The 16,241-nt window shown below is 41.0% G+C and overlaps 1 protein-coding gene across 1 annotated transcript in view; it reads right to left on the bottom strand.

The window, feature by feature from the left end:
* Positions 1–13,228, bottom strand: part of LOC308095368 (polymeric immunoglobulin receptor-like) — a gene marked incomplete at its 5' end in the record, with an annotated part of 30,611 nt that extends 17,383 nt beyond the window's left edge. The window contains 10 exons of the mRNA XM_080442420.1: positions 3,536–3,590; positions 3,914–3,976; positions 4,115–4,168; positions 5,158–5,195; positions 5,349–5,456; positions 6,004–6,030; positions 7,147–7,461; positions 9,373–9,696; positions 10,279–10,620; positions 13,189–13,228. Of these exons, the coding sequence (XP_080298546.1) occupies positions 3,536–3,590; positions 3,914–3,976; positions 4,115–4,168; positions 5,158–5,195; positions 5,349–5,456; positions 6,004–6,030; positions 7,147–7,461; positions 9,373–9,696; positions 10,279–10,620; positions 13,189–13,228 (1,366 nt within the window). The remainder of the gene's footprint in view (positions 1–3,535; positions 3,591–3,913; positions 3,977–4,114; positions 4,169–5,157; positions 5,196–5,348; positions 5,457–6,003; positions 6,031–7,146; positions 7,462–9,372; positions 9,697–10,278; positions 10,621–13,188) is intronic.
* Positions 13,229–16,241: the final 3,013 nt, after the last annotated feature.

Below are 16,241 nucleotides of genomic sequence, written 5' to 3'. Positions count from 1 at the left end.
AAGACAGTCGTCTCTTAAGAATGAGGTGGCAGGCTTTGTTACCTATAAAATTACACACAGTTTATTTATATAATCAAAATCATTAAAATGTGCAACATACTTTGATAGGTGAAGAAATTATTCAGAGCGAATGTCTGCATAGAGGTCACAGTGTAAAAGAACTTGGGCTTCCGATTCAATAGAACCATCATTGCATAAAGTACAGTAACGTCTATCAGCTGATAGGTGGGTGTATCTACCGATTTCAATAGCTAAAGGAGCAACTCCACATCTGAATTTGGCAAAGGCGCTTCTAAACTGCCTTGACATTATACTTTGTACATAGGGCTCTGTGTCAAAGACACTCTTAAATAGGCAATAGGTGCGTAGCTTATTTCCTTTCCGATCTATTAATTAACTGTAGACTCTTCATCTGCCTTTGACACTGCAATGTCAAAAAAAAATTAAATCATTACTTGAATAAACACTATTTATACCAGCAAGATGGGACATAATGTAAAGACATACGTATGTTGCCTATAGCTTTGTAATGGCCGAGGATGAGTTTAAGCAGTCAATGAGGACAGTTTTCCACTCTTTTCTCATGGAATCACACCAGTAGGTAATATTGTCACTGCTTGTAAGATTCTAGATAATGCACCTTGACAATCCTGATCATGTGATCAAGTGACAACTAAAGTAATCGTTTTGCTCTGGACAGCTCAAAAACGTACATAAACATAACTAGCATCTATCTACACAGCATCAATAGTGATACAAGGAAATAAGGATTACAAAAAAGAGATGAAAAATAACAGAAATACTACAAATCAAAAAGCGGTCCAGGTAACATATGCCACCCAAGGGACACCAGCAGGGCTACCCCTACTAGTAGGGGGTACTAAGCACAAAAAATGGCCAAATCGTTACGCGGCGGATAAAAGCATGAAATTTGATACAGATGTCCCTTGATGTCCGATTGACTCAAAAGACAACTAAAGAATCTCATAAAAGCATACAATTTGTCACACATGTCCTTTTGGTCATCCTAAGACATCCTAGAAGGGGTGCCCAAAAAAATCTTAAGCAGGAACTGAGTTATTGACAAAATTGAAAATGGCCGCCTACAGTGTTATCCATTGACTCAAAAGACAACTAAAGAATCTCATAAAAGCATACAATTTGGCATACATGTCCCTTGGGTCATCCCAAGACATCCCAGAAGGGGTGCCCAGAAAAATCGTAAACAGGAAGTGAGTCATTGACAAAATTGAAAATGACCGTCTACAGTGTTGTCGATTGACTCAAAAGACAACTAAAGAATCTCATAAAAGCATACAATTTGGCATACATGTCCCTTGGGTCATCCTAAGACATCCTAGAAGGGGTGCCTGAAATTATCTGAAACAGGAAGTGAGTTATTGACTAAATTGAAAATGGCCGTGTAAGGTGTTGACAGATGATGCAAAAGTTAAAAATAATCTCATATAAAAGCATGACATTTGGTACAAATGTCCCTTGGGTGATCTGAATGCATCCTAAGGGGTGCCAAAAAAAGTTTTAATAGTCTCTCAATGGAAAACACTCCTCCCACACGGGCTGCACTGCTACAATATTCAAATCGAGCAGCCAATCTGGCATTTGGTCCAGAAGCCTGAAAGCTATGCAATCTCTACCATCTCCTGACAAATATGGATGGATTAAAGTCGCTGATTCGTGGACACCTTTATGGACACTCTTGCCAGAGGCTGCTTAAGTTTGTAGAGAACTCAAGTGTGGCTGCAAAGCTGAGCCCTTCTGTTCGAGAAAGTGTAGATGCCGGGATGCTGGGTTACCTTGCAGAGCATTATGCCAATGTGCTGGTAATTGCGAAATGGCACACATGAATACATGTAGTTACTAAACACTAATCACAAAAAAACAGTAATGATCAAGAAGAAAATACATGAGAAGATAGAGTGTAAAACAAACAAGAAGATGTAGAGTGCAAAATAAATAAGATGCAGAGAGTAAAATAAGAATATGCAGAGTAAGATAAGATGCAGAGTAAAATAAATAAGAATATGCAGAGAGTTAGATAAATAAAGAAGATTCAAAGAGTACAATAAAAAAATAATGCAGAAAGTAAAATGAATAAGTGATAAGTGAAATGTGAAATATGTGAAATGAAAACAGAAGGTAGACTACAAAATACGGCAGGTTATGCACTGCATAACCTGTCGTATTGAGTCTGCATAATATGCAGACTGCCATGGTCAACTGTTTAAACAGCCATTTAGAATTTCTTCAACATGGTCCCTTCCTAAAAAGTTTAATAAACAAGCAAATAAATAACCTCTTCTAGGATATATTAAGAAGCACTCAATGTACGTACCAAATTATACACTTTTATGACGTCCCTTTATGTTTTCTTTTGTGTCAACTGCTTTAGGCGGTCACTTCCTGTTTAAAACCTTTTTGGGCACCCCTTGTAGGATGCGTTCAGATCACCCAAGGGACATTTGTACCACATTTCATGCTTTTATGAGATTCTTTAGGTATCTTGCATCATCTTTCAACACTGTAGGCGGCCATTTTCAATTTAGTCAATAACTCACTTCCTGTTTCAGATTATTTTGGGCACCCCTTCTAGGATGTGTTAGGATGACCCAAGGGACATATGTGCCAAATTGTATGCTTTTTGGAGATTCTATAGGCTTTTTGAGTCAATCGCCAGCACTGTAGGCGGCCATTTTCAATTTAGTCAATAACTCACTTCCTGTTGAAGACTTTTTTGGGCACCCCTTCTAGGATGTCTTAGGATGACCCAAGGGACATGTGTGACACATTTTATACTTTTTGGAGATTCTTTAGTTGTCTTTTGAGTCAATCGACAACACTAGGCGGCCATTTTCAATTTGGTCAATAACTCACTTCCTGTTTCAGATTTTTTGGGGCACCCCTTCTAGGATGTCTTAGGATGACCCAAGGGACATGTGTGCCACATTTTATGCTTTTTGGAGATTATTTTGGTGTCTTTTGAGTCAACGGTCAACAGTTTAGGTGGCCATTTTGGATTTTGTCCATAACTCACTTCCTGTTTAAGATTTTTTTGGGCACCCCTTCTAGGATGTTTTAGGATGACCCAAGGGACATCTGTATCAAATTTCATGCTTTTATCCGCCGCGTAACGATTTTTCACTTAGTACCCCCTACTATACTGGTGTCAGAAGCAATTAGGCTCTATTCAAGTGGATGGGCGTGGCTACCTTGTGATGATTTTGATTGACAAGCTGCACAACCAATAGCATTAATTCCCACCCCCCGCTCTGGTCCCAACTAATAGCATTAATTTCCGAGTCTATTTTTCGGACCGGATATAGAAAGATGGCAAATTTGAAATCGCTGAAACATAGGCATTATTTACGGTCTGTAGAAACCAGGGGTGTGACTATGTCCAATTTTTTTTACGGTCTATGGTGCCACCAGAATAAGCTTAAATCCACTTTTTTTCATATCTGTTTGGGTTTTTAGCATTCAGATGCCACTTGTGTGTTTTCGTAGATATCATCTTCACCTTGAAAGGTGTTAGTGCACAGCATATCTTGATTTGCGTACAAGTCCTCCTTGGGCTGCAAGAAAATATGAAAATGAAAATAAGCATAGACGTGGAAGCGACTAGAAATGCACAGGTTGTCTCTACCACCAGCATGTACTATATCACTGAAAAGATGTTAGGCCTACTGACCTGCATCTTGTACATTTAAACCAGATATACATATGGGGAACTATGCTAATGTAACCAAAGGTTATGACGTTTTTTCTGTATACATTTGTTTTTTTGTATTACCTATAACATTTGAACTATATGTTACCACAAATGGACTGAAATAAACTAAACTAAAATAATACCTGCATTCATGCACAATTATTGAGAAAGTTACATTGTTCTGACCTGAGTCTGTTGAAGTTGCATGTTTGGAAGTTGTAGACCGCAAGTGGATCCGTGAATCATATGCTGTGTTAAAGAACATTATATATGTATGTTAAAAGTCTCTGTTCTGTACCTGTAGTATTAAAATTTCAATTAAATGCTACATGATGATGACAGTATTTTGATAACACTGTATAAGCCACACCAATCACTACATCATACCTCAGTTCTCCTGGATGTGCAAATCATATCTTGATTTACGTACAAGTCCTTGGGCTGCAAGAAAATATGAAAATGAAAATAAGTATAGACGTGGCAGCATTCACACACTACAGATGCACAGTTCGTCTCTGTTATCACCCACAACCACCAGCATGTACTATATCATTGAAAAGATGTTAGGCCTATTGACTTGCATCTGGTACATTTAAACCAGATAAAAATATTGGGAAATAGAAAAAGTGCTTTTCGGAGCACAGGTCTCCGCCAGGTCAGGTAGGTAGGTTATTGTGGGCCAGCAATGTTCGGAAGTCGCCAAACAGGATAAAATATGAAAAATCGGACAGAACCGTCTTGATCACTTGACTATAGAGATAATGTGTACAGATTTGCATGATGTTTGGACAAAATTAGTAGGAGTAATATAAAAAAGAAGTTTTGATCACTTGACTATAGAGATGATGTGTACAGAATTGCATGATGTTTGGACAACATTTGTAAGAGTGATATTAAAAAAAAAAGGTTTTGCAAAATTTGGCCTCCTGGTGGCGCTATAATAGGCCAATGGTAAAAGGTTGGCATTTGTTCCTCAACATAGCGTGAATGTGCGTGCAAAGTTTCACCGCAATTGGACGCTGCGTTGATCATTTGCGGCATTTTGTTCAAAACGGGCCACTCCTGCAAACTTTAGATCAATATTAGCCAATCATGATGGAATATGAAAAATCAAACAGATCGGTCTTGATCACATGACTATAGGGATGGATCATGTTTTACATAAGTCGGCCTCCTGGTGGCGCTATAAAAGGCAGATGTGAAAAATGCAGGGCAAAGGTTTTTCTTTGGCCTCTAGGGAGCGCGCATACAAAGTTTTACACTGCAGATCAGTGCAGTTATAGGTAAAAACACAAATCGGCGGCATGTATGGATGTTAGAAGTCTCTGTTCTGAACCTGTAGTATTAAAATAATTTAGTAAATGCTACATTCCTAGTGATGACAGTATTTTGATAACACTGTATACGCCATACCAATCACTACATCATACCTCAGTTCTCCTGGATGTCCCAGGGTACACTGGAGCACCTGGAAAAACAGAGTGTTAGACCACAATGCAACAAGTGCGTGTGTGTGTGTGTGTGTGTGTGTGTGTGTGTGTGTGTGTGTGCGTGTGCGTGTGCGTGTGCGTGTGCGTGTGCGTGTGCGCGTGCGTGTGCGTGTGTGTGTAATAAAACATACCCTCATCCCTGTTACATTTCTTTTTGCATATAATGGCCAGGGCAAGTGCACCCAGAACAGCAACAGCAGCAGGAACAATGAATACCACATACTTAATGAGCAGACCATCTGGAAATAGATAATACAGTAGTTGGTTCACTTTCTATGTCACTGACAACAATTTAAACTAACATAAACAGAGGGTATAACTGAGAGACAAACTTTTAATATAAAATAAGTGCAACTAGAAAATACATATGCTCAGTGCAGCACAGATCTCCACCACGGAGGCAACTTTTCCATAAAGTGTGGTTCCATGCACATGCCACGTCCGCTTTTGGGAAAGCCGGTAAAAATGTAATAAAATGTTAAATGTTTAATAAATTCATTTCATTGTGGTTTGAATGACTAAGTTGTATAATAAAGTATTAATTTAGCATATAGTGTAGTCATAATTAAATATCATTTAAAATATTGAAAATGGCTCAGAGGCTGAGCTGAGTTCACTTGCAAATGTTTCCCCATGACAAACATTTCAACAAGATTTCATGCTAATCTGTTTGTATGGCGCAAAAACATAACCTCCACCCAACACAATTGGCAGAGGTAATTGCTATTGTGGTTGTCTATAGGTAAACACAGTAATAATAATGACTAGTATATAGACATACTGTACCTGTTGTAGTAGTCTGTGGTAAGGAGACTGTTGGAAAACATACACATTGTGTCACGTTTTTAGTGACTACACAGTCATATGACACAGTCATATGACAAAATATAAATTTGCTTTTAACTCCTAATCACTGAACCCACTGAATTTGAATTCAAATTGCCTGGGGGGCGGGGGGGGGGGGGGGTGGACGGTAACATCCTGACTTGCGAGGCACACCGTTGCTCTGATCCACACCCAACTTGGCACAAACACTGTTCAGGGGTCTGCCATGAGAATTGTCACACCAAGGGCCACATTGTACAACCCAGCTTACTGCTGCCAGGGGCCACATTGTACAACCCAGCTTACTGCTGTCACTGGCCCCCAGGGGCCACACGTTGCTCTGATACCAAACCTGGCACAAACACTGTTCTGGCGTGATAATAGTCACACCAGAAAACATAAATTGCACACATATGGGGTGCTGCAGCAGTGTCTAAGACTTCAAATGGTCGTAACTCTGTTCTGATCAGCGCAATATAGGACTGATCACGCGGCCTGAAAACTTATAATATTCCCTCTGGGTGGAAAAGCTTTTCAGACTCATACCTGACAGGTGACTCACACTAATAATTCTGTACCTGTTACAGGTGTCACAGAGACTTCATAGGAGGTTGTGTCCACAGTAGTAGTCTGTGGTAAGACTGATGGAGAACATACATATTGTGTCATGTTTTTAATTTGAAAACCTGTAGTTTTGGGCTAAACACACAGTCATAAAATATATAAAATATAAATTAGCTCTTAACTCCCTATGACTGAACCCATTCAGTTATAATGTACATAGATTAATTTACATACAACTACATCCCACATCCAAATTGCCTAGAGGGTGGGTGGATGGTGGACCGCTGGTGGACGGTAGACGTCGCAAACGTAGCATCCTGGCTTGCAAGGCACACCGTTGCTCTGATTCACGCCAGACTTGGCACAAACACTGCTCAGGGGTCTGGCATGAGAATAGTCACACCAGAAAACCTAAATTGCACAAATAAGGGGGGCTACTGCAGTGTCTAAGACTTCAGATGGCCATAACTCAGTGAACATTGCTCTGATCAGCACAATATAGGACTGATCATCTATATCTATATCTCTTCAGACTTATACCTGACAGGTGAATGTTGGTATAGTTGCCAGCGCTCCATCCCTTATCTGAACCACACCAGTATGTCCCAGCATCCTGTGCTCTCAGCGCTGTGATGGTGACCAGGAATTGGTTGGAATCAGAGTTGTTATCTTGCAGTGACAACCTGAGGTCACGATGTGTCTTTTCGCTCGTCACAATATCCTCACAGCTGTGGCGGTGTTCGCCCTTACAGAAGAACTTGGCATTAAGCTTGTGTTTTGGTGGATAAGGACACTGTATATCTATTGGATGTCCCTCTGTTCCATTCAGCTCCACCGTCTTTACACAGCACCATTCTAGAAAACAGAAGGTTTTTTTTATTATCATGAACTACGGTGCTGACTTCCTTTCCTTATATATGTTATAACAGGTATTATAACACAAGCAGTACTGTATGTATAATGGATATCATCGATAGTGTATACAGTAATCAATTACAATCAAAACAATTTAAAGCTTCAGACATGTTTCTTTGCATGTTTCAACTTTTCCTTATTGTGTGTAAACATCGACATTATCTGGGCCTACGGTGTTCCCGAGAAGATGGTGCAGGCGTTGGCGGCAAGCTATAGTTGGATTCAAGCCAACGTTCTGACCCATGATGCCGTGAGTTTGAGATACTCGCCTGCATCCTACACGGTGATACACTGACCCCCATCCTGTTTATTGTGGCGATGGACCATGCCCTAAGACTCACAATCCGAGGCAGGGAGGGGACGTTGGGTTTCACGTTGGTTTCGAGGAAGAGTCGGGGAGTACATCCCATCCCATCACAATCACAGACTGACTATGCAGATGACATTGCCCTAGTCTCAGACACAGCAGAGAAAAGAAGGGAAATAGGCCTATACTGATAGTAGAAATGGAGGGGAAGAAGATCAGCCTCAAGCTCAGTGCCAAAAAAACAGTGATGGCAGTCAACACGGAGGACAGAACCATCGATTTTGCACCAAATATCTTGCTGCAGGATCTGAAGGTTCAGGCACTTGCCTGGAATGCGTTGTATGGGAGGAGGAGAGTGTGGAAATCTGAGACGGGAGACAAAATCAAGAGACGACTGTTCGTGTCTACAATAGAATGAGTACTGCTGTACTCCCAGAGACATGAACGCTGACAGTACAGCAGGAAAAAGCCCTGGATGGCGTCTACACAGGAATGCTACGAATGGCACTTGATGTCACATTGGAGGACCACATCAGAAACGTAGACCCCTCCTAAGGGTCACGGACAAGGTCAGAGAGAGAGGGAATAGCCTGACGGGGCACTGTGTCAGGCACCCACTGCAAGCCCACTGATACTGTGGGAGGCAACCGAAGGCACAGCTAGGAGGGGAAGGGGGCCCAACTACGTGGACACACTGTAGCGTGACAGCGGAGTCATGGCAACACTGCAGAGCTCTGAGTGGACCCTGATGCTGGGTAGGAATGAGAGGAGGGTGGAGTTGGCAGGGCCGGACTGGGACCAAAATTCAGCCCTATTATAATTATATATATTTGTATAATGTGGCGGTTATATTTTGTCTCCCTGCTCTTCTATTGAGACATTTAGATTGTGTCAAAGGTCATGTCTCACAAAGGATCTGACATGAATTTTGACCAGATGTGTTAGTATAGGAAATCAGAGGTTGTGTGTATGGAGGCCAAGCAAGTCGACTTGTCTCTGTGCCATCTTGTTTTGGCAGTGTGAAGTTCGCCGCTGTCGGCGTCATCTTGTTTTGGTGAAGTTAACGGTTGTGCGTGTGGGTACATATAAAATGCAGACAACAGCTTCTTCTTTGTGACCACATCCTCTGCTCTCATGATGTACCACTCATGATGTACCACATGCTTTGCAAATAACACCTGCCTCTCTGCAACCACCATCTCTGCAGGCATGGATGCCGATTTATATTGGGTGGGTAGGGTACTCAACAACAAGTCACACACAACTAACTAATAACTAATAATTGGGCCGCGCGACCCGGAAATGACCGTAATAATCCTAAAACGGGAGCGAAAATATTTTTATATTATTAAAAAAAAAAAAAAAAAAAAAAAATGTGTGGTCCAGTGGCCCACTGGCCCAGCGGCCCACCGGGCATCTGCCCGGTACGCCAAATGGCCAGTCCGCCGCTGGGAGTTGGTGTCGGCTATAGTCCGCACCCTCTCATGTGTAATTAGTGCTAATGAAGCACTGTCATATGACTCAGGCTATGACTGCCCTCTCACCTTTGACATCCAGCTGAAGAGCAGAGAAGTGATCCAAGTTTGTGTTGCTGTGGGAACCACAGAGGTACCTCCCATTGTCCTCATGGCTCAAACTGGTCACGTTCACTGTGAACTCTCTTGCTACTCTGTCATCATTCAGAGTGAGTCGGCCCTCTCTGTTGCGGTCAGAAGTCACCAGTGCATTCTGCCTACAGGTAGAGCGTTGATTTCCTCTGCAGAAATACTTCAAGCTGCTGAGCTGGTGCTTGGCTGTGTAGGGACATCTGATGGATATAGGACTTTCCACATAACCCTGGACTGTGGTCACATGGTCACAGCACCTGTCTGTTGAAGCAAACAACATGCATCAGAAACGTCCACAAGTACAGGTGCCACAGAATTGCCATGAGAAGAAAAAGATCAAGTGATTTTTTTGGGGGGGAAAATAACAAGACGTCAGTTTGGACAAGAGCTTTTTTTAAATATAAGTATCGATAAAAGCATCCAATTTATTTTTCATGTTTGACCAGCTGAGGCCCATAAATCGGCATATGTCTAGTCCATACACATAGTCACATTGTTAAATTATTTACCACATTGTTACTCAGTGTTGCAACATCCAACTCGACTCTCCCCAGTGTCCACACCCTTCACTAATATGTATTGTAATTATAGAAAAACTGACAGTAAAGGGGAAGTGTGTTTCAGGGAAATATGTTTGAAAGAGACAGATAAAGAAAGAGAAAGATAGAGAAATATAATGCACATCTGAAGCTTCTAAAGCTGACATAATTGTACAAATGTTTTATATTTTATGGCCATGAGTCGTGGATTAAAATCCAATTAAATCAATATATTTCTATATTGTAGCCATTAACAATGGTAAAATACTATAAGTCTGTCAAACAACTCTGACAACATATTTACCTGGGACCACTTCCAGCTGTACTTCAGCATAGAGGTCTATCCCGTTCTTGCTCACTCCACACCAATATTTCCCTGCATCGCTCCGCTGAAGGCCAGTGATGGTGACTACTCTGTTTTCAGTAATAGAGTATCTGCCCGCCTTAATTACTTCAGTCTCAGTAGGCCAGTCAATTCGGGTCTTAATAAGAACATCAGCATCGCCACAGCCTCCTTTACACAAGTAGTACTCGTAATTAGACCCATAGCCCGTTTGGATGGGGCAGGGAATTTGAACTTCACTCCCTTGGTATCCGGCCACACGAATCACTTCTGCTGCACTTCTGCTGCACAACAACACAGCAGCTGTAGGGACAGACAGGAAATCAGAATATGGGTCTTTCTTTCATCAAAAACATATTTCACAAAAAGTCAACAAAAAAAAATTCCAGATGCTGTTATCCCCAACACTACTATTTTATCTCCAACATGTCTAGGTCTGCTTTACTGACATCACTGATGGCAGAGAATACAAATTAAACCAGTAGTGCAATTTGCCACAGAATATTCAAGAATTCAATAATAATGTATTAATATCTCAATTAAACATTGTTTGGATTTTTTTGTTGGTGTGTGCTCAAAGGAAACAAAACAATACAATACAAATACACAACACCAAAGGGACACAGTTAAGTTAATGACCTGAACTCATAATATATCGCCTGAACTGTCTCAGGAGATGTGCTGACAAAAAGTGCATTGGATGTGGCCTTAGTAACACTGAATTAGATTTCTTGTATTTACTTTGGATTATTATTTTGCCACTTTTTTGTCCATTCAAACACAAAGATATTGTTTCTTCAGTGATTGTTTGCAGTGGTTGAGGTGCTATATAGCACCGCTGCTGTACAAAGAACAATTGATGTTGATGAAACAAAGTTGATGATAAAATCGAGAGCATCTATATATATGCTATATATATATATAGCTTAGTCATACTTCTTTCTTTTTTATCTTTTTTGTCATCAGTTCTCCTGTGAATAAAAGCAAGTAGTGTCAAAATATAAGATAGTTTCATAAGCCTGTGCTGTACAATACTGTGGTTTGCAACAGATTGGGCAACAGATAGATTATCATTTTATGGGCCGTGTCCATTGACACGGCCCATAATTGGCAAATCTTTACCAATTATATTTGATACTACCGTACTACTTATAAGCTCCTTAGTTTCATCGGCTGATTAGTTTCCATACCACACTGTGATAAAGAATTTTCAAACACTGCAGCTCTGTAAAATGCACATATTTTTTCGGATAGTATAGTGGTCAGTGGAGAGTGACAGGAAAGAGGGAGAGAGACCTGCGGTGACACGCAGCAAAGGTCGTCAGACTCGGGAATCAACGCCAACGGCCCAACGTTCGCCTAAAAACTACCAAACGCCCGAGTTGAAAATATTTCAGCTCACGCTTCAGGCAGCGGCCGTGTCCATGTCCATGTTTTTTCCTGAACGCAGTATAATTATGCTATGAATTGTTTACAATAGGCGTGCCGCGTTTTTTGAAGCGTGACGTGGCACTGAGCATTTATTTTATGTTTTTTAGCCAAGAAAAACGCGTCAGTGGACACGGCCCCTCAAGCAGAATAGCAGATAAAAACGCCAGCGCAAAATAAATGCTCAGCACCACGCCCCGCTGTTGGTGTTTCCAAAAACACGGCGCTCGCGCTCCCATTGTAAATAATTCAAAACACTCAGGAAAAAACATCTTGGTGGACAAGGCCCCTTAGTTTTAATTTGATAGACTGTCTGTCTGATCACTTGATTGATACAGTATGCTTTCACTACTTTATTATTTATATATATCATTGCTGTTGAGCAGAAACCTCTCATCTCCATATTTTAACTTTTTCTAAATCAATGCCCTTGATCATACTGCAGTGTCACACAACAGTATTATGCAACAGTATTATGCAAAAGCAGTATACAAAAATGTATTATGAATGGGTGAAGTATGAACATGATTGCGTGCAAAAATGTGTCTGCATGTAATAATTTCTAATCTAATGCAATCTTTGGCTAGTTAGCTAAAGTATAGAAAACAATAGGGTTGTCTATAATGATCTGAGAATGTATCTGTTATAGGCTAGATCTACAGGCTATATGAGGATGGCATAACAGGAAATGCTTAACTTATACATAGTGAAGGCTGTAATGTGCATACTGTGTGTATGCAAATAAGTTGTTTTATTGTAACAGCAATTCTCGTCATTCAGTGTTTTTCTAGCCTGGTTCCAGACCATAGACCCCGCCCACTCTCTGAGTGGACTGCCCTTCTTGGTCTGATGTTGAAATGTGAACCTGATTTATTCGGTACAAAATGTACCGTCCAATGGGAGTCGGAGATGGGGGTGGGTCTAACGACAAGCCAATCAGCAAATATCTGCTAAAGCAAGCTGTGCTATGACGTCAGATGTAGGAGGATCCGTGGATCTCTTGTGATTGGTTTAGGGAAATTCTAAATCCCCTCCCTCCCCCTTGTAATCGCCGACACCGGAGCCAATTTCAGACTGAAGTTCCACGCAGCTTCAGGCTGATAATCAGGCTAGTGTTTTTCAACTATGTATGACCCAAAGGGGTGGCTTCCTGCCCACAGAAACCTTATTAATTTTTTTTTTTTCTATCCGGTATTTTGGTTTCCTGTCCGGCCCTGATAGTAAGATTGATAAAATGCACAGCAGTCATACTTCTCTCTTTTTGTCTGCAGTTCCTCCTTTAGCTTGTATTTATTTGGCAGGCTGACTGATGAGCTGATTTATGTGTTTTCACTTCTTTAGTATTTTTATAAAACAATAACACCTGTATGTGGGCTGATTTTTGTTTCCAGTCCGCACTAAATGGGTCTTAGTTGGCCCAATTTTCTAGTGGGCCGTCCTGACCTTTGGGCTGCCTCCCTGGGCCTGGGCCCAGCATGACCATTCATATGACCAGCTCAGCTCTGTAAATATCACAGATGCAGGGCAAATCTTTACCAATTATATTTGATACTACCGTACTACTTATAAGCTACTTTCATCGGCTGATGAGTTTCCATACCACACTGTGATAAAGAATTTTCAAACACTGCAGCTCTGTAAAATGCACATATTTTTGGGTCTTTCTGCCTTTTTTAGATAGTGGAGAGTGACAGGAAAGAGGGAGAGAGACCGGGGGTGACACGCAGCAAAGGTCGTCAGGCTCGGGAATCAAACCTGCAACTCACTGCATCCCATACATGGACTTAATATATTAAGTCTTAATAGAGTCTTACACAGCCAATCCTAGCGTACATTTGGTTGGAGCTTTGATAAATGCCACGGCTGAAACCGAGCGTCATTTAAATAACACACCCTTAAATGTTCTCAAAACACGATTTTACGACATGAAGAACCAGAATACGACCAGATAAAGTATGGAATGATGTAGCCCTGGTTGTACTTGAATGATTAAACCAGGGCGCCCGAGCTGGCAAACTTCGGGGTCACCATAGCAGCCAATCCAATATGGCTGCCACCTGAAAACGGTTGTGTGTGTGTGTGTGTGTGTGTGTGTGTGTGTGTCTGTGTGTGTCTGTGTGTGTGTGTGTGTGTGTGTGTGTGTGTGTGTGTGTGTGTGTGTGTGTGTGTGTGTGTGTATGTGTGTGTGTGTGTGTGTGTGTGTGTGTGTGTATGTATGTGTGTGTGTATGTGTGTGTGTGTGTGTGTGTGTGTGTGTGTGTGTGTGTGTGTGTGTGTGTGTGTGTGTGTGTGTGTGTGTGTGTGTGTGTGTGTGTGTGTGTGTGTGCGCGCGTGTGCGTGTGCGTGTGCGTGTGCGTGTGTGTGTGTGGTGGGGTAATTGAAATGCAGAGTACAATTAAAAAGGAAAGGAAAGACAAATTGGGCGTGCCATAATTAGAAAAAGCTTCAAAATTGTTCAAGCATTTTCAAAATCAAGTATATCCACAAAATGGCCTCTTTCCGTGAGAGGATATGGGGGTCCTTGGCATGTTCACGGACACATTAGTGCAACTTTGATGATTATCAAAGATTGTTTACAAGAGTGAAGTGTGTAGAGAGCTGCTTCTGTGATGTGTCTGAAACAATGGGTCTCATTCACAAAGATGTTCCTAAATGTCCATCTATAATTGAGTGTAAAGTCTGGTGTACATTTTATAAGTAAAATCTGACGTGCCTTGATTTGTGTGGATCACTGTGTATCTCATGATGAATCCCAGTCTTATCGTATAATCAAGAGCAGTTCCCTTGTACTGTAGATCATATGCATTGCTCCACACCACACCCCATTTAACACCATACAAGGCAACCGGAAGCATGCAATGTGTAAAACAGATCTGCAAGCTTTCGTGTTGCACTGCCTTGACAACTTGTACATCTGCTCTGTCTGGAAGCAAATCCCTCGATTGTGCATGGATCAGCTGAATGTTAATAAAGTAATGCTCTCATGCGTAATGAGAATAAGAAGTTGACTAAGTTTAACCTAATAATACTATTATATTATAACAATAATAATATAGCCTAGTGTGGCCACACACACTGGCAGAACCGACAAACAGGCAGAGGGACCTATAATTATATCCAGCGCTAAATGTGTCAACTGAAAAATAAATATAAGTCAGTTTGCATCATCTATAATATACATCCAAGCAATAGATAATCGATATAACAGATATATATATTTTCTTTTATGACTCATGTTGGACACATAAATATCTTATTTGTAGTTTGGCACCATTGCAATTGATTTTGCATGAAGAATAATAACAGCTACGCATGGTTTGCTGTTAATAAGACAGACCGCCCCAGAGTAGATGTGAGTTTGAACGTACCTACGTCAAAACCGCACGTATTTTTTCCCCCCTTTTTAAATGAATGACTCTGTTGGTGGAAACGTGTTTATTTGCGCATAAGAATAAAATATGTGCATAACCAAGCTTAGTGAATCAGGACACAATGTCTGCTGGAGTCACAAGCATTGTTTTGTAAGTAAACCATATGGCAGCTGCAAGCACCGTGACAGACTTTAGACATGTGACCACAAAGAAAGAAAAGAAAAACCTGTACGAGTGCATAAGAGAGCTGATGCAGGAAATGTGTGGACATCCTGTAGCGTTTGATGTGCAATTGTTTTAAAATGTTGTAGTGTGGGCATGAAGATTATCCTTATGTGTTTGATGCAACCTCATGATTTGAGTGCACGGGGATCTCATTTTAAATAAGCCAAGTGCTTTTATGAGCGATCCAGCTTAGAGGCCCTTGTATTGTGAATTGTACTTCCATGTACTTTTACCATGTCTTTCTGAATAAAGTATTCATTTAATCAATCAATCAATCAATCAATCAACCTGATTAGAAAATCTGTTCAAATTACAGTATCTTAGAATTACTGGGTTCTGTAGAGTCTAGAGAACCCAATTGTTTTAGGATTTTAAGATTTTCTAGACACCACTGATTACATGTTTGGAGGAGTTAAATTCACTGCATTTATTATTTTTGTATTGTTTTGTTTCATCATAGTCTAATAGACGTCTATGACTTCTTTAAGGGTTAAATATAAATGCAGCCACAACAATGTTTCCTGCTCCTCCCTCTTGTGGTCAGATATTCAGAGAATTGAGCCTCTTGTTAGTTTCACACCGTCAGAGAAAAAATACGTGTGAAAACTTGCCAAAAGTGAAATTATACCAGCGATGCATTCACCTAGGACACTTCTCATCTCAAGTCAAGAACTAAACGGCATCTTTTTCCATCTGCAGCGAAGCACGCACGCACGCACGCACACAAGCAGGCACGCACACTAAACACAAGCACACAGAGATTCTGCATTTTTGTCTCCGCCAGGCAAAAGGCATGGCGAGAGTATGTTTTACCCCCTGTCCGTCCGTCCGTCCGTCCGTCATTCTGTCTGTGTACAGATAATCTCCGGCACCATTGGCCCGGTCGCTGCGAAACTGTGC

The sequence above is a fragment of the Gymnoscopelus braueri genome, assembly GCF_963280865.1.
Source record: "Gymnoscopelus braueri genome assembly, chromosome: 2".
Classification (NCBI taxonomy): Eukaryota; Metazoa; Chordata; class Actinopteri; order Myctophiformes; family Myctophidae; genus Gymnoscopelus; species Gymnoscopelus braueri.
This window is presented reverse-complemented; position numbering and strand designations above follow the sequence as displayed.